Genomic DNA, 21,550 nt, shown 5'->3' on the forward strand with positions numbered 1-21,550 from the left:
TTCCTTTTGCTTTCTCCGGCGTCTTGCCGACAAGACTTCTTTCAGTATTATTTATTATATTGTCTACGGGAGAAGAAGGTGTTTTAGTAAATTCTTCTATAGGCTTTCATTATTAGGCCCATTATTCTCTTTATATCCGGCCTTAGCCCACAAATATATTGTGGTCAAAGTTCAAGAATACCTGTATTAATGAATAAAGGATTCAGGTTCGACAAAGAAACATGAACACGGAATTGGAAGCTGCTTTGCTGTTGAAAAGCCAAATCAGAATCTTATTGGTGGATTCTTCTAAAAAAATAGAGAGGGCTTGAGTTTGACTTCAAATCCATGCCATAAAACTTCAATAATCATCTTTTAATTAGTTAAAATCATATTTGTTCAATGATGAATTTTCGAAGAAGAAACACTTGCCACCTCTAGGTTCTTTGAAAACACGTTGAGCTTTGTTGATTCAAGTAATCATTAGTACAACACTTTTAACTAAAAATATATTGGTCCGAAGACCTTACAAAAATTCAAAGAAACATTCTCTCAAAACATAATCCAAGATGACAAAATAGTTTGTAGTGATGAAACTGTAGATGAGTTTAGATAACCAAACCTTGTTTATCTCTTCTGTCTCTTGTTTCCACCAGCTTTGCCTCCACGAAACCCTCCTTTGAAATCATTAGTCGTCTCTGCAGTGTTCTGCTTACTCAACCCTTTCCTTCCACCATGACCAAACTTGGAGTCCCTAAACTCCCTCTTCTTATTGTTCATCCTCGAAGTAGGCTTCCCTTTACCTCCTGACCGATCACCAGGAGACACACCTGGTCTCTTCTTACCACCTCCTCTCTGGAAACTCTTTCCATTTCCAAACTCAAGATCAAGCTCTCCAGCTCCTTTCTCACTAACCCCTCTGCTGTCTCTGTTTCCTCCACTTCTTGACAGACTCAATCTCATCCTTCTTCTGCTTAGCGCGCTCCTTCATCTTCTGAGACTGTACTTCCTTGGCCATCTTCTTGTTATCCCTAGCTTTCCTCCTCTCTTCAGCCTCCTCCATCTGTTTCTTCTCGTACAGAAGCTTAGACTTCACCTTCTCCATGTGCGTATCTGACTTCACCATCTCCGCGTAGTAATCAGCCGGCCTTAGGAAAGGCAGTCCCATCTCCTGGAGCTTCTCGAAAGCCTGCCTCGTCCCTTCGAGTGCTTGAGTGTAGAAGGCCATCTCTCTAGCGAGGTCGTCGTTTACATCAACGGCTTGTCCTTGCTCGATCTCACGGTGAGCTTATGAGTCCAGTCAACATCTTCTGGCCAGCTAATGTCTTGAAGCTTATCAAGAAGCCCATCTCTGTTGTAGACAGCAGTCTTCGTCGGCTCAGCTAGCTTCTCAGTGATCTCGTTTTCTGAATCGGAATCTGACAGAGATTCTGCTTCGGAGTCAGATGCTACGTCTTCATCAATCATGTTCATCTCATCATCTTCCACAAAATCATCTTCAAATGACATCTGCTCCAAATTTGATAAAAACAACAATCAGGTTCAGAATCAGGACAGGAACATAACAACAACAATAAATCAATCAAAGTCAAGCTACTCCACATATTCAGACTCTTAATCAATAAAGGTTCAATCTTTGAACTAGGGTTTTGACATTCAGACTCTTAACCAACTGGTAGAAGCTGAAAACTCAATAAAGGACCAATCTTTGAATTAGGGTTTGTATCTAACAGAAGCAATGCCTCCATAACTGGTTCTGTGACCTTCATTCAATATCTAAGGACGAAAGCTTATAGCTTTATTAACCTATGTGAGGTCTATTTACAGTCTATTACTAAGAAGGTAATACTCTGAGATTGACATCAAGGAGTAGAAGAAAGCTTACAGTTAACAACGAAACGAAGAAGATTGAACAACTTTGCTTGAGAGGGGTTTTAGAGAGAATGAACGACGGCGCGAGAGGAAGAAGAAGAAACAAGTTAAAAAGGGTTAAGGCTTGCTGGTTTACGTCGGGTTAAATCCGGTTTATCGGTTTACTTTAATTCAATTTCAATTTTGGATTTTTGGTTACCTCACGCAACACAACTGACAACAACAAGTGACGTTTTAACTGACACGTGTACAGTTATCCCTCTTCGTCTTCTTCCCTTAAAATCCCTAGTTTTAACGGTGCCGTCGTAGTACGTTCTCAGATAATCTCACTGCTCGTCTGGGACCATGCAGAGTGACGTGACTATGAATCCACGAGCATCAGACGACTCTAGCTCCTCTGACGTCGAAGCTGAGATCAGCGACGGCGATGGCTTTTTGCCGATCGATAGACCTCATACAGTCGCCGAAGACGAAGGTAATGTGATTCATTGTCTCTCCTTTACCATAACTCCTGACCCAAAAGTTTCAATCTTTTGCATCAGTTTCGCTGTTGATGAGAGCAGAGGCGTATCAAGGCTACATGAAGGAGCTTCCTCTTCCGACAAGCCGCGGTTCTTTGATTCCGTTCACGAGCTGGGTTGGGTTAGGCATGTCGATCAAGGAGCTTTATGGTCAGCCTTTGCATTACCTCACGAACGTTCTATTACAGCGTTGGGATCAAGCAAGACTGGGTAGTGATTCTGAAGTTCAGAGCTTGGATTTGATCATTCATCCTTTGAAAGCTGAAGCTACCATTTGGCTTGTTGAAGAGATTCATCGGCTCACTTCTTCTCATCTTCAGATTGCTGAGCTTTGGGGTTCTGATCCTATGTATCACATGTTGATTGATCCAATCATTCCCAAGTTATCACAATCATAAACACCTTTTTTTGTATCTAAGTCATTCTCTGTTTAAATTTTAGACAATGTATTGTGAATGCTTTTTTTTTTCATCTCTGTAATCACCAGAAGTCATTACAAGAACACTTGCCTTGACTTATGAAATGAAACCTGTTATTGTCTCTTAGAACGATTTCTCTGTTATACACTTTGGATGCTGACTTTGCGAATGAATGACAATCAGAACATACTCTCAGGTTTTTTACTATTCTTATTCTTGTGCCTTTGTTTGAGCTGATGAGACCAAAGGCCATTGCAAGTTTCTCGCTGTGTCGACTAAGCATGAATCTCTTCTCTTGCTCATCTACATCCATCAGAACACTGCTGAGATCAGGTACATGGCCTAGCTCACGGCTAACTTCATCGAGCATTGCTTCTATTTGCGGCATCTCAGGGTGTGACTCATCCCCTGATGTGAACTCATGAGTCTTGCCTCGAATCTCTATTAAACTAGTTCCCGGTGGTTTGCGTAACCCTTTCTCCTTCATACTCAGCCTCACTTTTGCCACATCGTTCCATCTTCCAGCTGATGCGTAAACATTAGAGAGAAGCACATAACTCCCTGTTCTCTCTGGAGCCAAGACTTGTATCTTCCCAGCTGCATAAGCAGCCATCTCCACGTTGCCCTGAACACGACAAGCGGCTAAAAGAGAGTTCCAAATCACATCGTTTGGCTCCAAAGGCATGGACTTTATGAGTTGCAGAGCTTCCTCCAACAGTCCTGCTCGACCAAGTAGATCAACCATGCATCCATAGTGCACTTCTTCAGGAGAAACTCCGTGAACTTTCTCCATTGACTCGAAGATCTCCTTACCTTGTTGGACCAATCCACCATGGCTACAAGCTGTCAACGCTCCAACAAACACTACCCCATCTGGTTTCAAACCTTGTTCAATCATCTCATCGAAAAGCCCTATGGCCCTCTCAGCGTTTCCTGACATCGCCATTGCTCTTATAGCAGCTGTCCAAGCCGAGACATCTCTGTTAGCCAAACCATCGAATATAGACAGTGCGGTTTCGGGATCGCCACACCTGGAAAACATATCCACTAAAGTGGTACCAAGTTTGACATCAAGCTGAATCTTGTTCTTCTCAACGTAGTAATATATCCATTTTGCAAGATCAAGAGCTCCCAAGTGCCCACAAGCAGATGCAATGCTCATCATCGTCACTCCATCCGCATCAACACCCTCTTCGCTTTGCATAGACCGGAAAACTTCAATCGCTTCCTCGAACATGCCTTCTTGAACCAAACCGCCAATGATCGTGTTCCAAGAAACAATGTTCTTCTCAGGCATGGTGTTGAATGTTTCCCAAGCTGCATCCACATCACCATTCTCAATATATCCAGCGATTATTGAGTTCCACGTGACAACTGTCTTGTTCATCATCCGATCAAAGATCTTAACCGCAGTATCTTGCTTCCGACACTTCATGTACATATCAATCAGAGCATTACTTACGTTATCCCAACTTTCAAACCCATTCCTCAGTACATATCCATGACAACTCTTTCCCAGCAGAACGTTCTTCAGTTGTGAACAAGATGAAATCGCACTCAACGTTGAAATCCTATCAGGTCTAACACCAGAGTCCATCATTAGACTCAAGACATCTAAAGCCTCCTTCGTTAACCCCTGGCGTACGTAATTCGAGGCCATGGCGTTGCACAAATCCAAATTCCTCGCACCGTATTGCTCAAAAAGCTGCTTCGCTGTATCATTATCATTGCATTTCATATACATATCGACCAGAGCACTAACCATAACATCATTCACTTCAACGCCAGAACTGCTGATAAAAGCATGAACCTTTTCGCCTATTTCAAGATCCTCTAGCTTAGCACAAGCGGAGATCACACACACCATCGTGACCGAGTTAGGCCTCACGTCTTCACTTCTCATCATCTCGAAAAACAAATCAACAGCTTCTTCAGCAAAACCACGCCTCGCGTAACCGCAAATCATACTCGTCCAAGAAACTACGTTTCTCTGAGGCATTCCATCGAACACCTTCCGCGCACAAACAAGATCTCCACACTCCGCGTAGAAATGAACCAACGAGTTCTGCACGAACAGATCCTTAGCGTAATCCATCCTAACGATCAACCCATGAATCTGAACCCCGTCACGAATCGTTCTACTTTTGGCACACGCGCTCAATCCAAAGGGGAACGTGTACTTATCCGGAGAGACCCCGTCGATCATCATTCGGAGAAAGAGCAGTAACGCTTCTTCACATAGCCCAGAGGACGCGTACCCACGGATCAAAGAGTTGTACATGTAACGAGACCCGTAGGAGATATCAAACAGCTGTCTCGCAAAGGTTAGGCTTTCGCGAGTGCCCAATTCGCAGCTTCGAGCTACGAGCTTGGTTATGGCGGAGACGTCGTTGTCAAGGCCTTGCTTCGCGAGGGAGTGGTGGAAGAGCTTGAGTTCGTCGATGGTTTTGCACTTCTTTAACGAGGTGATTGGTGATGAGAGGCTATTCGTGGTGGGTTTGGTGCGGTGGGTCTGGTTTGGAAGAAATGGTCTTGAAGTTGAAGTGGCGAAGACCACAGGAGAGAGATGGAGAACAGTACCCAGTATCGCCATTGTTGGCTCTAGTAGATTCAGTGTGGGTCAAAATTCAAACTTTTATCCACTTTTATAATCAAAGCTCTTCAGACACTCAGCACAGGATTAGGGGCTCTATTCAAAAAAAAAAAATATATATATATATATATATTATTTTAACAAAAAATCTCTGTTAAATTATTAATTAACTTTTAATAAATAAATATATATATTTAGTTTCAATACATAATTTATTTTAACTAGATTTTTAAAACTTGTAATCAGCTTGTAAACTTAATATTTTTTAGTTTCTTATTATATTTATTCATCATAATAGCACAAAATATATTTATATAAAATTTATACCTAATGTACTTTTTATCTTCTTGTTTTTGTTTTATTTTTTACATTTTATATAGAGAAATATTTTAAGATATCAATAAAAAAAAATCATTGTCACAAATATAGATTTTAAGGATCAAAATGACCACATTATTTCATTAAATAGAAAATATACATTTATATTCTTTGGATTAAGTTTTAAAATTTTATAAAATAAAAAATAAATATTAAAAGTTTAAAAATAAAATTTTGAAAAATAGTTTCAAAAAGTATTTCGAATTACAAAAAAAAAAATTCAAAAACGAAATTTGTAAAAAAGTTCGGATTTGAAAACATATATTCTCAAAGTATAAAAAAAATATTTTTTTTTATTTTTTATTTTTTTATTTTTTATTTATATATCTAGAGTATTAAGGTCTTTTTACCTATTAAATAAAATATTTTGTTCATTTTTTTAAGATAAATTTTGTAATAAAAACTTGAAAATGTCTATCTAGTAGAATTTTCCTTTTATATAATTATATAAATATCGGGAAATCGCATTTTAAACCCTAAGAGTGTCATATTCTCGCACTTTAAACACTGAACGTTTTTTACTAACGCTTGAAATCTTGAAAGTGACAGTTTTATCATAACACTAGGTGACATGTACTGTTCATTTTCTTATGATGTGTCGATTTTTCTTTTCTTTTTTTCTTAAAAAAACACATAGAAAATTCGAAAAAATTTGAAAAAAATAGAAAACATTTGAAAAATTCAAAAAAATATAAAAAATATAAAAATTCGGAAAATATAAAAATAACATTTCAAAATTAAAAATAAAATAAAATATTTTTAAAATAATTCAATTATAAACCAATAACTATATATAATATAATAACTTGAATGGTGATTCTAGATTCTGGTTTTTGGTTTTTGATTTTTTTTAAATTTTGATTTATTAATCTTTAATTTATTAAATTTTAAAAATTAATCCAATTATTGGTATTATTTATTAAAATGATATTTATTTTAGTAACTTTAAGTTTGTTTAAAAAGAAATTAAATTATAAGTGAAGTTCTTAAAAATAGTAAATAACTTTGAAATTAAATAAATTACTAATCAAACTTTAGAGAAATTAAAATATATGTTACTTATCTAAGAAATTCCATTCACACCAAAACCTAACATATACAAATCTTGAGGCATACTTCGATATCTCTTAATTATATTTCAAACTAACTTACAATATTATAGTTAAGGTCAAAAACATTTTAAGTGGTTTATAAAAACATATTTAGTTTCGCAAAAAAAATTAATAAGGTAAGTATTAATAAATGAAAAATTAAAAAAAATCAAAAACCAAAAAAAAAAAACAGAATCTAGAATCACCATTCAAGTTATTATATTATATATATTTATTGGTTTATAACCGGATTAATTTAAAAAAATTATTTTATTTTATTTTTAATTTCCAAATGTTATTTTTTTGAATTTTCAAGTTTTTTTTTTATTTTTTCGAATTTTCTATGTATTTTATTATTTGTTTAGAAAAAATTGACACGTCATCACAAAATGAACAGTACAAAGATAGTTATAAGTAACCAGCCCAACAAAAAGATAAGCACAAGTCACCTAACAAATAAAATTCTCATACGTGGATTTGATTTACAAAAACAAAAATTATAATCGATTGAAATTCTTCTTCATCCCATATTTTTTGCAATTCACACTATCTATTTTACTTTTTCTCAGAATTTAGATTCCACGTTTTGATCTACTTTTCCATTATCAAACTGCTTTATTTTTTATATAATCTGCAATCATCACCAAGCTCACTGGCGAACCTAGGTAGAGGATTATGGGTGCACTTGCCCCCATAATCATTTACGTGTCCACTCGAAAGTCATACATCCACACATAATTTGTTTTCTTCTTCTTTGTTCTTCATGTTTCTCTCTCTCTCTCTCTCTCTCTCTCTCTCTCAAAATTTGTTTTCTTCTTCTTTGTTCTCTCTCTCTCTCTCTCTCTCTCTCTCTCTCTCTCTCTCTCTCTCTCTCTCTCTCTCTCTCTCTCTCTCTCTCTCTCTCTCTCTCTCTCTCTCTCTCTCTCTCTCCTCTCTCTCTCTCTCAAATTTATGTTTTTATACGACGAACACATAAATCTCTGTCACATAGCTTCAATCACCTCTATATGTACAACCAACAAAACAATCATCATTTTTTTCATAGTCGCCGCCGTATTTGCTCTGTCATCATCTCCGTTATTTTTATCTTTCTTCTTTCTCGAGAAATTGAATCGTTTGATTCTCAAATTTGGGAGAGAGCAATGAGATGGACACAATTATCGGAGTTGATTTTTCCAGGAGTATAGCATCTTCACATTCTTGGTGGGTGACTGAAGGGGAGATTTCTCTGATTGAGAAATCGATGGTGTCTTGTCTGGCAGAAGAGGAGACGCGGCAACTTCCAGATGTGTCTTGTTGTTTTCTACCTCTTTGTTACTATACTATTTTATCATGTTTCATTCCATTTGACGATTAATAAAGAGTGTTTTATTTTGTTTAGAAATATATTTTGTAATTTTATTAATATCTAACTATCATTACATATGTTTGAATCTGTAAAAATCGTACTATGATTTATATTGTATAGTTTAATATTATATAATATGATTTAATATTGCATAATATTGTGTATATTTTTATATTTTGATATTTGGGTGTAGGGTTTAGTGATTATGGTTTATGGTTTACTAATTAGAAGGTGAGGAGTTATGGTTGGAGTCATCATTGACTTCTTTCATGCAATCATATATATTTCATAATTTCACCAGTATGTACTATGCTATTTATTTTGTTCCATTCTATTTGGGTTTATGGTTTATATTTGGGTTTATGGTTCACTGATTAGGGTTTAGGGTTTAGTATTTAGGGTTTGGGGTGGGGTTGAGATAAAGTTTAGTATCTAGATTGTAGGGGTTGAGATAGAGTTGATGTCCTATACTATTTAAAAATTATAAATATGTAGTAGTTTACATTTAGGTTTGGGTTTATTGAAAACTGTTTATTGTTTTGTAATTAAAAGTCAAGGTTGGGTTTAGTATTTAGGAGTTGTGTGTGGGGTTAGAGTTCTATTTTATTTCGGTGATATGGAATACGTTCTTTATTGAAATCTACTCATTTTATATTTGATATATGGGTTTAAAGTTTAGGGTTTAGGGTTTATACTTAGATTTATGATTTATATTTGGGTTCAGAGTTTAGTAATTAGGGCTTAATAATTAAGGTTTAGAGTTTCGTATTTATGAGTTGCGTTGGGGTAGTGTTTAAGGATTGTAGATGTTGTTGCGTCCTCCTATACTATTTCGGCGATGTAGAATAGAACACTGTGTATATATATGTACGTGGTCATTAAATGTGTTACGTGGATGTCTCTTTTCTTTCACATGACATAGTTTTAAGTCACTCCTCACCATATATTATTTGTGATACATCATGTTTACCGGGTAACTTCAAGTGGAAAGGGTATAACCGGCTAATTTTGGGTATAAATGTTAGATTTTTCATTATGTCAAAATTAATGCTATCTACCTAATTTCACTTTTAAATTTGGTTAGATCGCAAATAAGCCCTTTTTTAATTAAGTGGGTGCTGCACGGACGAAAAAAAGGGAGAATCTTCCCAGTAGCCAAATTTTGAATGAAAATTAAGAAAATAGCATTGATTTTGACGTTATTAAGTAACTAGCTTTTGTCTTGTATTTTATTGAGTTATATCCATTTCATTAGCAAGTCTCCGGTGAAAGAAAGAGAGAGTGCATCACGTCGTCATTATGGATAGGAGTGAAGCACTATTATTTCCAGTTCACGTAAATTAGTTACGTCAAACAATTCTTTACTTCGTATAAATAAAAATAAAAAATAAAGAATGTATTCTGCATCACTCAAGTAGTATATGAATATAACCCCTATATACTAAATTTATCTCAACCCCACCTGAATTCCTAAATACTAAACCCTAAACCCTAATCATTAAATCCTAAACCCAAATATAAACCATAAACTCAGATATAAATCGTAAACCCAAACATAAACCATAAACCCATATATAAACCATAAACCCAAATAGAATAGAACAGAATAAATAGCATAATATGTATTAGTGAAATTATGAAATGTCTATTATTCTATGAAATAAGTTAATGGTGACCCCAACCATATCCCCTCACCTTCTAAATACTACCCCTGAACTCTTATCTCTAAACTTTAATCCCACATATAAACCCTAAACCCAAATATCAACTTAAGAAAATTAAAAACTATATTTCTAAACAAAATAGAATACTTTCTATTAATATCGTCAAGTGGAATAGAACATGCTAAAATAGTATTGTCAAATAGAATGAAACATAATAAAACCGTCTAATAGAATGGAACAGTATTGCAACCGTGACTTATAGTAGTTAAAAGTATCTTCCGCAAAACGTACATGTGAAGTAGAATCGGAAAGAATTCAGTCATACTGGCGCCGCACCTAGAATGGCTCATCACATATGTAGATTTCAAATCTCCGATTTCCATCCGTGACCATCAAAGCCTTTGCAAACGGTCTTTTTCTTCACAAAGCTATTATGGATTTACCAAATAAAAAATAATTTGCAAAAGGTGTGTGAATGTTGGAGGACCACAAGGTACTTTTGTTGTTAATAACTATTAATGTAAACTGTTTTTGTTTGCAGGTTTTGCCGGTAGAATAGAAGGACAAAATGACAATATTATATAAAAGTCACATGGTACGTCGATAAGTTAGGATAATTAGTTATAGAATGAATTATAATTTTTTTGTATGCTATACCATGTAATTTTCCAACAAAAAAAATGATGAACGCGTATCAGCTCTTTTTCTCTTTTTCATCAACAATGAGAAAAAACTTCAAGAGATTTTTTTTTTTTGAACATATTTTTAAAACTTCAAGAGATTTAAACATATTTCTAGTGGTGAGCTCAAAATCTTTCAATAAACAGTCTAATATTTTTTTGTAACACACCAATAAACAGTCTAACTAAAAATTAAGAAGTATCTGAAAGAACATATAAAGTGAGATATCGTATGAGGAACCTAACAAAAAATGTGAGAGATTATATAAATGGTCTGAACTTTTAACTTTAAATTTTAATTATATAATAAAAGTATATTAATATTATACACTATAAGAAACATAATGATTTGTAAATAAAGTTATTTCTTCGCAAATCGTTTATTCACGAACAAAAATCCCAAGTATTCTCGTAATCTTACGTAGGAATTAAACTTTTTGAAAATTTACGAAGAATTTAAGTTCCTCACAAATTTATTCTAAACGCAAATCTTGGGTTTCACCCACATTAATTAAGCATTGTTCTGTATCCCTCTTTTATATATTTATTGAGGAATGAAATATTGCTCATACACAGAAGACAAGTAGAAGTTTATTCATTACATCGCGTTTTACACCACATATAGAAATATGCTTCTTTTACATCAACATTAAACCATCACTTATATCCCGCGATGAGACAATACTCTTATTATCATATCCGGCATTATAACCTACTATCATAGTTGACATTCTTTTAGCTGCGACAAAAGACAAGGATATATATATAAATTATCTAGTAACACAGAAAGAAACGTATTAGTGTCCATAAGATCATCTGCGCCTATGTATATTCCAAACTCGTCCTACCTGACACCACAAGCGCAGAAACTCCATCGATGACAAGTCTTCTACCAGAATTTGAGTTTGGATGGTGCCGAAGACTCACATGAGAGAACATTAGTAATGGCTTTGATGGTGTTTGGAGTAGTCCGACAACACCCTCCAAACAGAGATGCTCCTTCTTCTCTCCATCTACTTACATACGACACAAAATCCTCCTCAGATTCTTCCTCTGATTTCTGCCATAAAATAAATTCCCCAAAAGTCAGATTTGTAACTTTGTTTTATAATTACCAGGTTTCTTTATAGAAACTCTCACAATCCATTTCTTGTTCAGACCGTCATAGACTTCTCCACTATTTGGGTAGACAATGATCGGTTTGTGAGTCACCTGGAATAAAAAGATAGTTGCTTCAGCCGCAAGGCATAAAACAATGGGAAAACCCTAATCCCATAATTGCGTCTATTTACTATATATATTAATTACCTGGCGCAAGGAGATAACCAAATCACTAATGTATCTTGGTGCAGTACAATTGATTCCAATGGCCACCAGTTTCTTGCAAGAATCTGCCACTTCCGCGCATTCTATAATAGACTCTCCACTTGGCACAGTGACTCCATCCTTGGAAGTGAACGCGAACCATGCTGGAATGTCTATGCCTTCCTCTTCAAGAAGATCCACGTAAGCCTATGTTTCATTGAAAAATAATATATTTATATACAGTATGTAGAAATCTAAACCAAATCGTGTAACAACTATACTTGTAGAATATAATCACAACGGCCAAAACAGTCACTACTAACGCTTAACTAATATGTAAGATATGTGAAGAATGGCCCACCACTAGGGAGACTCGTATACTGGTTCGTAACCCCCACAAACAGTCAAAATTTAACAGAACTTTATCTACCTCAGCTTCGAGCTTATTTGGAATGGTCTCAAACGCAATTAGATCGGCTCCCGATTTTGCTAGGATTTGGACTCTTCTTCTATGGAAGTCCTTCAATGACTCCTTGCTTACAGAATCTCCATATACTCCGCTGCAAAGGCATTGCACCCACAACAACAAATCCTTAACGACAAATTATTATAATAATATGTGAGGCCCAAATATTTAAAATTCTGTGCCACAATTGTCTCTTGAAGTCTCAATTTACGGATTTCTTTTCTGACAACCTCTTCACTGTGTGCGGGTTCCACCGCCACGTGGGAGTCCGCGATTGGCCAATCATTTTTTTTTAATTCGGACAAAAAAAAAGAAAAAGAAAAATAAAATATTCCAAAAGTTGTTGTTAAAGATTTGTTAAAGATTTGTTGTTGTGGGTGCTCTTATGAAGGATGAAAAAATTTATACTATATTTACAAAGGAACCAGTACTTTTAAAAAAAAAACTGAGGGAACCAATACTTTTACATTAAAAAAAATACTAGGATCGAACCCGCGCACCAACGCGGGTGTTATATTGATTTGCAATGACATAACATATGTATTTGTTTATGTTTTGTATCAGTATGTTTCAATTTGCTTAAATGGTTTCGTTCACATTTCTATAAGGTTGATTCATTCTAATTTTGTATTGTTGTTTCATATATTATAAGATAGAAACATAACTTTTATGGATCATGGTGTAACTATTGGGCTGGAGATATTAGGTAACTAAATGATAAATATCTTTGTGAATTAGGTAATGAGATTTGTATGACGTGATTTGTGTAACAAATATCAGATCTAATCATTTCAAAATGTATTACGTGATTTTATGATAGTTAGGGAAGAGAGATCTTAGGATGATTAACTAATGTTGTTTTACCTTATATAATCAAAAAAAGTTAAATATAATAATCTTAAAGGTTAAGATTTCAGAACATTTAATTATGCCTTAGTATATTCTGTAATATGCGGTATTAGAAATTAAATTATATACAAAATGTTTTCACAAACTAAATAAATACTTTAATGGAATTTTTTTATTTTAATATACGAAAAACGTGTATATGAGTTATAGATAAGATGTATATGATTAATTGCACTGGGTTTTGATCTAAGATAATGTGTTCAATCAATTGTGTTCTTCACAGATTTTTATTATGTTGTTGTGATGAACATGGTGGCTAGGTAGAGGATAAATGATTTCGACGTGTATGATAATTTTTTGAACTATGTTATTTTTTCTAATCTATTTGATGGTATGAGAAAAACACTGTATATCGATCTTGCATTTCATAATGTTTTGTACTCTATCTTTTTAATGGTATTAAAATCATATTGTATGTCAACACCGGGAATCATACTATCGTTTTATAATCTATATTTTTGAAATGGTTATCAAACTTGAAATTAAATGTTGTAGTTAATTAATAATCTAAACATAGTAGACATTTGACCACAAATGTGCGAGTTTAAAACATCCGTGAATAAGATAATTGTAAATGTTTTTTAAATATGTTATGTTATCAAATGGTTAGTAAATGGAAGACTTAATAAAATTTTAATTAGATGGTCCAAGTAGACTTCTAAATATTAGATAAAAATGATACTTCTCTTTTAATAGAGAAGATATAGATATACTTTTACATATATATAGTTCTTTCATTGGGTTCAAGTTCAATTTGATACCTAAAATGTAGCAAAAATTACGATCAAGCTTATCATTCAAAGAACCTGTATTCAGAGCCATCGGCGAGATAAGCTCCATAGCTACCAACGGAAGCTGCTACAAGAACTGGTCGCCGGGAAGCTTTTCCGACGTGGTCAAAATCCCAAGAACCCTTGTTGCATCTGTTGTAGAAAATCTCACGTGCCTCACATGAGAGTTCTACGCTCCTCCGCAGCAAACTCTCCGCTTCTCCCACCGATAAACCCTTAGCTACAAATCCTTGTATAGTCGCCTGTATATATAAATTGATTTGTTTTAAACATAGAGTTGGACAGTTATCACACATACTTAAATCACGTACAGCTAAATGAATATTATCAAGTTTTCTTCCATGTTTCTTGAAAATATTTGACACGTTAATTACCTGGTATGATGCGGTTATGATGATGTTTGCTCCAGACTCTAGGTAATCCAAGTGCACCTATTACACGAAACTAATATTATATATATAACTAAAGTAATATTATATACTACACTACACAAAATTTTTGTGGCATTTTATCTTGAGCTGTAATTCAAAAAAATATAGAGAACTGATCAGAGGTTGTATGGAGTCCCAGTCTAGTCTAGTAAACGGCGTGGTGGGGTGAGGGAAACAATAGTTGGAATGGAATGCGATGAAAAAGGCACGTAGCAGCACGGCCTTAGAGCAACATTATTAAAGGTTTCTTGTTCCTAGGTTCTTAAAATACATGTACGTGTATGTATATATTATATGCGCGTATATAATTGTGGGGTTCTAAGTTTTACGGAAAATCCAACCGAAAGTTTCTTAAAACTCCGTAATTACATACATATATATAATATATACATACATATACATGTATTTTAAGAATCCAAGAGCAAGAAATCCCCAATAATGTTGCTCTTACAAGTTGTAACGTGACGGTTTACTGTTTACTTGTTATCTACACTCACTAGAATGAATTAGATGATTACTTTTTTTTTAATTAGCTTAATTCTTTTTCTGTGAGGCTCATTTAAAATATAGAGGTTATTATCTTGTATAAGAAACCTGAAGTTAAAAAGTTATAAATATAAAAGATACGGAATCAGAATTCAATTTAAAACCTGAAGTTGTAAATATAATTAATTCCAGCTACTAAAACATCTTAATTACGAGTTAGTAAACTTCCACTTAGATAGTAAATGTATAACCTTTGTGACGAGGTGAGGAGAAGTAATGAGGCACTTGGCACTCCAAAGTGGATCCTTGATGTCAGCTCCGTGTCGTTCTAGCTCTGTCGCAAACCCTCCATCAACCACCGCATAACCGCCGCACTTCTCTAAGAACTCGGTCATCAACGAAGATGACGTTCCCTTTTTCACTAATGATCCCATATAGCTCTATTTAGGTTAAATGAACCAGATCAAGACGAACTAGATATGAAGATGAGATTTGATGTTTGATCCTGAGATGAGATGCATGAGCTTTTTATAGGCGGCCCGAGTTATGGGAACTTTAAAATGACATATACACCCTTTTAAGTAGTGTTGGTATATTGTTGAGGACCGACTTATGAGTTTGTAATGAGGAAAACGAGCGAAATAACTATGAAGAGACGTTAAGTGGTATTAACTAAAAGTGGATAGTTGTGTTAACATAAAAAGAAAGTGGATATTTATGAACAAAACTGTATGATCAGACAGCCAGCAGACTCCTTTGCCTGCCGTGTGGGAAATCACCCACCCAACTCATGGACCACGTTGTACGTCTTTTTCTGAGCCATCCACGTTACTACTTATATAAGTTGCCTATAATTAATTTATGTAATAATTAATTTCTCCCAGTCTGACTCTATGTATGTTGCGTATATATAAATTAAATAAACGCATTTCTCTGTAAAAATCCTTGGTAATTTTATTATTGCGTTTCTTGTTTCGTAAATATAACTTTTATGAGGAGCTTTCTGTGAGCCAACAAATACTGTATAATTTTATTATTGCGATTCTTGAACCCAGAGTTTGGTGATGAACTGGCCTAACTCCTCAAAGTAGGGATCATTCTAAACCAAATCTAAACACTTATATTAAAGTAAAGCTACCGAGTGAAACCGAAGCTTCACAAAACGATGACACAAAATTTTACAAAAGATATGTACGAATGGTTAAGTGGAACATGAGATGATTCGACGTTTGAACCAAGCAAGTAAAATCTACAAGAATACGAAACAATTCGTCCACTACCGATTATAACTCTCTATATGGATGCTACATATTGAGTCTTTTCTCAAGGACTTGATATATTCTGATTTATTTTCTAAATCTTTTATACAAATTTAAAGCATTTAGCTAAATAATTCTTCACTAAATAAAACAAATAATTAAGCATCGACTTTTTAATCATACATTCCTCTTTTATTAATCTAATGTACTATGCACATTAGAGCAAAGGAAAAGTTATCACCTGTTTTATCAAAAAATGTTAGTATTTGACATTTCAGCTGTATACTGAAAGCAAACGTCAATATTCATAAATTATATAATATATATTCTTCTCTTATAACGAAAACTTTTTTATCTGGACAGATTAGAGAAAAAAAATAAAACAAAGCAATATAATGCTCCACAATGCAATGTAGAAAGTAAGAATAATAATAATAATAAGATGGCCAAAGAGGGGTAAAAAAAAATGCAAATTCAAGGACCACGACCGGAGACAAAGCAGAAACAGCCAGGTCTCTGATCTTCCGGGATCATTCCGCCACCTTTGGAAGTGTCGACTCCTTCAAGCATCTTCACGACTTCCTCCATCTCTGGCCGTTTCACCGGATTCGCATCCCAACATCTCTTCATTATGTTCGATAATGATGTTGGACAGCATCTCGGTATGTCTGGTCTTAGATTCTGTATTAAACCGTTAATAAAAAAACAAAACAATTAGTCTCAGTACCCATTGACGTATTGGCATAAACAAAGCTAGGAAAAAAACAAACCAATAATTGTTATTCAAACCAATTGGATTTCTCATTTCTTTAATCTAAAACACCCAAACTGATAGTATAGTACTATAACTACTCGAAACTGAATCTATCAATCATATTACATAAATATAATGTTAACTAAATTAACTATTGTGTATTCATGTGAATTTAACGCTATTTTCTAACTAAACAGACTTAAATCCAACTCCAGTACCAAACCCAACACAAGTCAACATTTACAAATGGCTTTAGTAAGTTTGACTAACCTGACGAACAACAGCAGAAGAAACATCAGCAAAGCTGAGATCAGGATAAGGCATAGCACAACAATAAATCTCCCACAAGCATATCCCGAAGCTGTAAACATCGCATCTTCTGTTGTATGGCTTACCATCAAGAACCTAACCACACATGTTTCATTATTACACAATAAATCATACTTTGAAACCATAATAATAAGCAATCTTGAACGTAAAAGTTATATTTTTTTGCTACCTCTGGAGCCATGTATCCTAGAGTACCAGTTTCTCCAGTCATGTCCTTTGGATTCTGAGCTTCAACTCTAGCCACTCCAAAATCAGCAATCTTTAGATTCCTCTGATAATCCAATAACATGTTCTCCGTTTTCACGTCCCGATGAACGATTCTCTCTGAATGCAAATAACTTAGCCTGCAAGTCATCATTGTATATCACAAAAAGATTTATTTCTTTCATTCTTGAAGACATAAATAATGGTATAGCTTACCCTCGGGAGAGATCTAGAGCGAGTTGAACCACAACTCTAATAGCGAGTTTCCTTCGCCTGTTACGGAACAAATATTGCTTAAGAGTTCCTCCAGGAAGATACTCCACAACCACACAACAAGCTCTCTGAGGCAACGAGTTCTCCATCTCAGCTGATGAAGGTATCTTTAGATTTGTTGTCCCCATTGATGCTCCAACAAACTGTTTTTAAAAAAAAAATTAACATTCATACATAAACATAAAAGAGAGATCATTAATAAGGAGAATTAATTTTCCAGAGTCCTAATCATTCATTTGAAAAAAAAAAATTAATAACAGGGTAAAGAGGTTATATCATTACCTTTGTGACATTGGGATGGTTAAGTTTGTGCCAAACCCCAACTTCTTGTCGGAACGAAGCACGAAGAGCTGAAGTCTCAGCCGTTGTCGCGTAACCATCTTCTCCCCAATCAAGCACTTTCACTGAACCAAAACACTAAACAGTTAAACAGAAGTATAGACTATATGTTCATAATAGACCAGTATATTTTGGTCACATGTTGTTGGACCTGCAACGTCTTGACCATCATAGATGCCTTTGTAGACAATACCATAAGCACCACGAGCAATGACATTGCTCATCTCCAATTTAGCCAACTCGATTTCCCACTCTTCCTTAGGCTTTGGATTCTTCTCGATGTTTCTTGACCAAACCCTACTCAGATGTTTCTCCAGCTGAATGTCCAAATTCTTCAGATCGATCCTGTCAGCTCGGAAAATCATGTCTTTCTTGCTGTCATTCCCAACAGCTCCTCTGTTTCTGAGGTTATTCCCCGGTGAAGCTTTTATCTCGTTTGGTGTTTCCATTTTCTTTCTTTTATAACAATCTCAGACACAAACAACTGAAAGTAAAAGCTAAGTTCGATCAGATTCTCTGACATATACTTTTCAAAACTAAACAAAGTTTTCATCATCATCAAATTAGTTAGTTTATGTTTTAACAAATGATACATGAAAGTAAGCAATACTAAAGTTCAAAAGAAAAGATGTAAAACAATACTATTGTGCAGAGAAGCTGAATTTAATTTTGTAAGAAAAACTATTACACCAACCTCGAGTTCACAGTTCTTCTGACATGCAAATTTTGATCATCTATTTTTTTTATTAAGAAAGTCTTTTACTTTTTCATAAATAACAAATTCCACAAGCTGAAATCCTCTGCAACAATAGCGTTGAAATTCAGTTAAAATAAAAAACGAGGAAACTGAATTTAAAATGGAAAAGGCCAATATTTCAACAAAGACAATTAAAAAATGTAAACCCTGAAAAGCCGACTCGTCCTCCACTATAATCATTGACCCAATATCTTTTTAATGAAATATAAATTTTTTTTTTGTCAACATGAAATATAAAATTATATTCATCAAAAACCAATTGATACATCAAATGCAACAAGAATAAATGATCTCATATGTTTGCACCAAAAGTTAAACTCTGCTACCAAACCAATACTTGAGAATGTCTTGATAAATGACCCAACGATTTTCGACAATAAGAGAAAGTAATTTGGTCTAGTGGTTAAGATATCATGTTCACGTGCAGCATTACGTCCCCACCAGGTTCGAAGCTCCATTTTACCCAATATATCAACGTTTCTTTCTCAAAAAAAAACATTTTCTACAATATCATGAACCCCAGAAAAGTCAATAAATTTAAGAAATCAGACGTTACCAATCATCCACTAAGCCATGCAAAGAAAAAAAAAATTACCCAGAAAAAAAGATCGTGAGATCGCTAGAAGAAAATATTTCTTCCTCCAGAGAAACACCCCCAGAGAAAAGAAATAGAGGATGGTTTGGGAGAGAGAAGAGATCTGAGAAAAAATAATCTAAGAAAGCGAAATGGGTTTAGGAAACGATGAATGAGAGGCGGATAATGAAAGACGGAAGGAAAGAATGGCTTGTTTGTTTTAAGGAGACGTATTTGCTATTTGGAAACAAAAGGCCAAAAATATTAAACAAGAATTAATCTTATATTTATTCTTTTTTAATAAGAAATTATTTTATCCGTTGAAAATTGACAATTTAGCCCAAATAGATCAGGCAGTGGAAGGTTGCCAAAAAGGTCAGGTAGTATACAATACATTGAATGATAAGAATTTAATATAAACATTTGTTCAAAAAAAAAAGAAACATCTAATGATAAGAAAGAACTTTGCTTCTTTTTTACTTTTACTAAATGATAATTCATATCTATTATTTGTAAGAATTATAACATAAGGTGGAAGAAAACAAATATTGTAACTAAGCTTACTTTGGTAAGATATTTGTTGTAGACAAAAAAAGTAAGATATTTGTTAAACAAATATGTTTTTTTTTCAATAGGAATGTTTGCAATTTTGTATACTTATTTATTTATTTTTTGATAACAGTAGGAATCCAAAAAAAATTCTAAGAACAAAGACAAATCTCATAAAATTTAGTATTTAGATACGCGTTATTCCAATTAAAGAGAGGTCAGGTGGTCAAAAGCAAATCGAACTCAGGTAGCGAAAATTTCAGCCGGAATTCCTTTACTACTTGAACCAACGATTTGGTTTAGTTTATTAGACTTAAAATTTACAATCTTCTTTTTTCCTTAATGTTTTTTTAAAATAATTATTAAAAAAAAATTTAGTTTTTATTAGCGGTATATTTTTTACGGAAACTAAGGAAAGACTACTACTGTATATTTTATTGTCTAAATTTTTGTTTTGTTTTAGATGATGTCTAAATGCTGACAAAAGTACTGACTAAATTCAACATCTATTTAAAAACGAACTTATAAAAAACATCTATTTAAAAATGTTGCAATCCTCATTTCTTTTAGAAAATTTTTGTTTATAAAAAAATTATTAAAAATATAACTATTTTAGTTTTGATTAGCGGTAGATTCATATGGAAAACATGATAAAAGATTACTAGAGATTATTTTCTGGTCTAAATTGTTTTTTTTTTGGGTTTTTTAGATACTGTCTAAATAACAAAAAGTACTGTCTTAATTCGACATCTATATATACCGTTACAGCCGTAAATTTAGCAAAACTAATAATTAAGGAAATATAATTGTCTTTTTCTCTTTATTATTGGTCTCCTTTTGCTTATACAGATAAATCAATTATAAAAACCATTATTGGACTCTAACCATCTATGGGCGGGAAGGAAACTGATATCTAAAGTGGACGGGGAAAATCTCTTCTTCTAATTATGTGTAAACAAAATCACATACTTTTTTTAATTTTTAATCCCTTATATACTAAAGCACAAGTCACCTAATAAATCAAATTCTGACATGTGAATTTTTTTTGAAAATAGAGAAAAGCAAAACATGTTTTTTGTTCATCAAAATATACGGAAGTTTCAAAATTTCAAATAACCAACCTTTTCTAAATTCCTCATAACTGTAATTAAACAAACCACTTTAACTTTTTTTACCCCATTAAATCAACTATTCATGTTTTGTCTATATTATTATTTTCGATGTATATTAAAGAAACTCAAATAACTGTTTCTCCTCTACGTTCCAGCCTTCTTTAGATCCTTATCAACGTTTTACTTTTTCTTTACACAAGAACTTTGTTTCTGTCTCGGGTTTAGTGGCAGAAAACATGAAAACCTTCCTACTTTCCTCTTTGCATATCGTGATCAATTTGGTAGCAGTCTACAAATCATCAGTCAAAGAGCATTTTGAAGCGGCTGTTTACAAGAGCTATCCACATCTGTTAAATCTCCAGTTTGTTTTTCATTGGCTGCAACGGAACCTCCATCCAAAAATGATCAAAGCGAGAGTAGCTTATAAATCATCGATCGTAGTGTCTTTGAAGCGGCAGGAAAAAAT

At 33.9% G+C, this 21,550-nt stretch overlaps 4 protein-coding genes and 1 pseudogene across 6 annotated transcripts; 1 reads left to right on the forward strand and 4 right to left on the reverse strand.

Annotated features, from left to right (window-relative positions):
• Positions 1-421: 421 nt before the first annotated feature.
• Positions 422-2,010, reverse strand: LOC125596868 (annotated as a pseudogene).
• Positions 2,011-2,141: 131 nt separating this feature from the next.
• On the forward strand, positions 2,142-2,917 carry LOC125596867 (protein RDM1-like). The gene is made up of 2 exons (XM_048771885.1): positions 2,142-2,326; positions 2,394-2,917. Exons 1-2 carry the CDS (start codon positions 2,197-2,199, stop codon positions 2,768-2,770), a joined length of 507 nt encoding a protein of 168 aa, XP_048627842.1. The 5' UTR covers positions 2,142-2,196; the 3' UTR covers positions 2,771-2,917.
• On the reverse strand, positions 2,820-5,464 carry LOC125596866 (pentatricopeptide repeat-containing protein At3g22690-like). The gene has a single exon (XM_048771884.1). The coding sequence runs from the start codon at positions 5,382-5,384 to the stop codon at positions 2,853-2,855; it is 2,532 nt and encodes an 843-aa protein (XP_048627841.1). The 5' UTR covers positions 5,385-5,464; the 3' UTR covers positions 2,820-2,852.
• A 5,656-nt stretch (positions 5,465-11,120) lies between these two features.
• On the reverse strand, positions 11,121-15,524 carry LOC125596870 (homocysteine S-methyltransferase 3). Of its 2 annotated transcripts, XM_048771889.1 has the most exons (8): positions 15,185-15,523; positions 14,391-14,447; positions 14,032-14,258; positions 12,281-12,410; positions 11,854-12,057; positions 11,686-11,757; positions 11,394-11,605; positions 11,121-11,284 (listed from the first exon to the last, which is right to left on the reverse strand). In XM_048771889.1, the coding sequence occupies exons 1-7, from the start codon at positions 15,365-15,367 to the stop codon at positions 11,435-11,437; spliced, it is 1,044 nt and encodes a 347-aa protein (XP_048627846.1). In that variant the 5' UTR covers positions 15,368-15,523; the 3' UTR covers positions 11,121-11,284; positions 11,394-11,434. The 2 variants fall into 2 exon arrangements, with proteins under 2 accessions (XP_048627846.1, XP_048627845.1); XM_048771888.1 differs by having other exon boundaries at positions 11,121-11,605; positions 15,185-15,524.
• Positions 15,525-16,485: 961 nt separating this feature from the next.
• On the reverse strand, positions 16,486-19,624 carry LOC125596869 (serine/threonine-protein kinase STY13-like). 2 transcript variants are annotated; one of them, XM_048771886.1, is made up of 8 exons: positions 19,445-19,610; positions 18,787-18,892; positions 18,244-18,576; positions 18,036-18,157; positions 17,697-17,896; positions 17,446-17,620; positions 17,217-17,351; positions 16,486-16,873 (listed from the first exon to the last, which is right to left on the reverse strand). In XM_048771886.1, the coding sequence occupies exons 3-8, from the start codon at positions 18,539-18,541 to the stop codon at positions 16,667-16,669; spliced, it is 1,137 nt and encodes a 378-aa protein (XP_048627843.1). In that variant the 5' UTR covers positions 18,542-18,576; positions 18,787-18,892; positions 19,445-19,610; the 3' UTR covers positions 16,486-16,666. The 2 variants fall into 2 exon arrangements, with proteins under 2 accessions (XP_048627843.1, XP_048627844.1); XM_048771887.1 differs by lacking the exon at positions 18,787-18,892 and having other exon boundaries at positions 19,445-19,624.
• Between the last annotated feature and the right edge of the window lie 1,926 nt (positions 19,625-21,550).

This window comes from Brassica napus, unplaced genomic scaffold (genome assembly GCF_020379485.1).
Source record: "Brassica napus cultivar Da-Ae unplaced genomic scaffold, Da-Ae ScsIHWf_1315;HRSCAF=1878, whole genome shotgun sequence".
NCBI lineage: Eukaryota > Viridiplantae > Streptophyta > Magnoliopsida > Brassicales > Brassicaceae > Brassica > Brassica napus.

What these genes read in the sequence shown, in the direction of transcription:
- LOC125596867 (XM_048771885.1), top strand. Translation starts at nt 2,197, where the DNA reads ATGCAGAGTGACGTGACTATGAATCCACGAGCATCAGACGACTCTAGC. An exon ending in TACAGTCGCCGAAGACGAAG is followed by an intron (nt 2,327 to 2,393) that starts GTAATGTGATTC and finishes CTTTTGCATCAG; the next exon opens with TTTCGCTGTTGATGAGAGCA.
- LOC125596866 (XM_048771884.1), bottom strand. Translation starts at nt 5,384, where the DNA reads ATGGCGATACTGGGTACTGTTCTCCATCTCTCTCCTGTGGTCTTCGCC.
- LOC125596870 (XM_048771888.1), bottom strand. Translation starts at nt 15,367, where the DNA reads ATGGGATCATTAGTGAAAAAGGGAACGTCATCTTCGTTGATGACCGAG. An exon ending in CTCCTCACCTCGTCACAAAG is followed by an intron (nt 14,448 to 15,184) that starts GTTATACATTTA and finishes TTCGTGTAATAG; the next exon opens with GTGCACTTGGATTACCTAGA. An exon ending in CAAATAAGCTCGAAGCTGAG is followed by an intron (nt 12,058 to 12,280) that starts GTAGATAAAGTT and finishes AATGAAACATAG; the next exon opens with GCTTACGTGGATCTTCTTGA.
- LOC125596869 (XM_048771887.1), bottom strand. Translation starts at nt 18,541, where the DNA reads ATGGAAACACCAAACGAGATAAAAGCTTCACCGGGGAATAACCTCAGA. An exon ending in ACCATCCCAATGTCACAAAG is followed by an intron (nt 17,897 to 18,035) that starts GTAATGATATAA and finishes TTTTAAAAACAG; the next exon opens with TTTGTTGGAGCATCAATGGG. An exon ending in CTTCTGCTGTTGTTCGTCAG is followed by an intron (nt 16,874 to 17,216) that starts GTTAGTCAAACT and finishes GGTTTAATACAG; the next exon opens with AATCTAAGACCAGACATACC.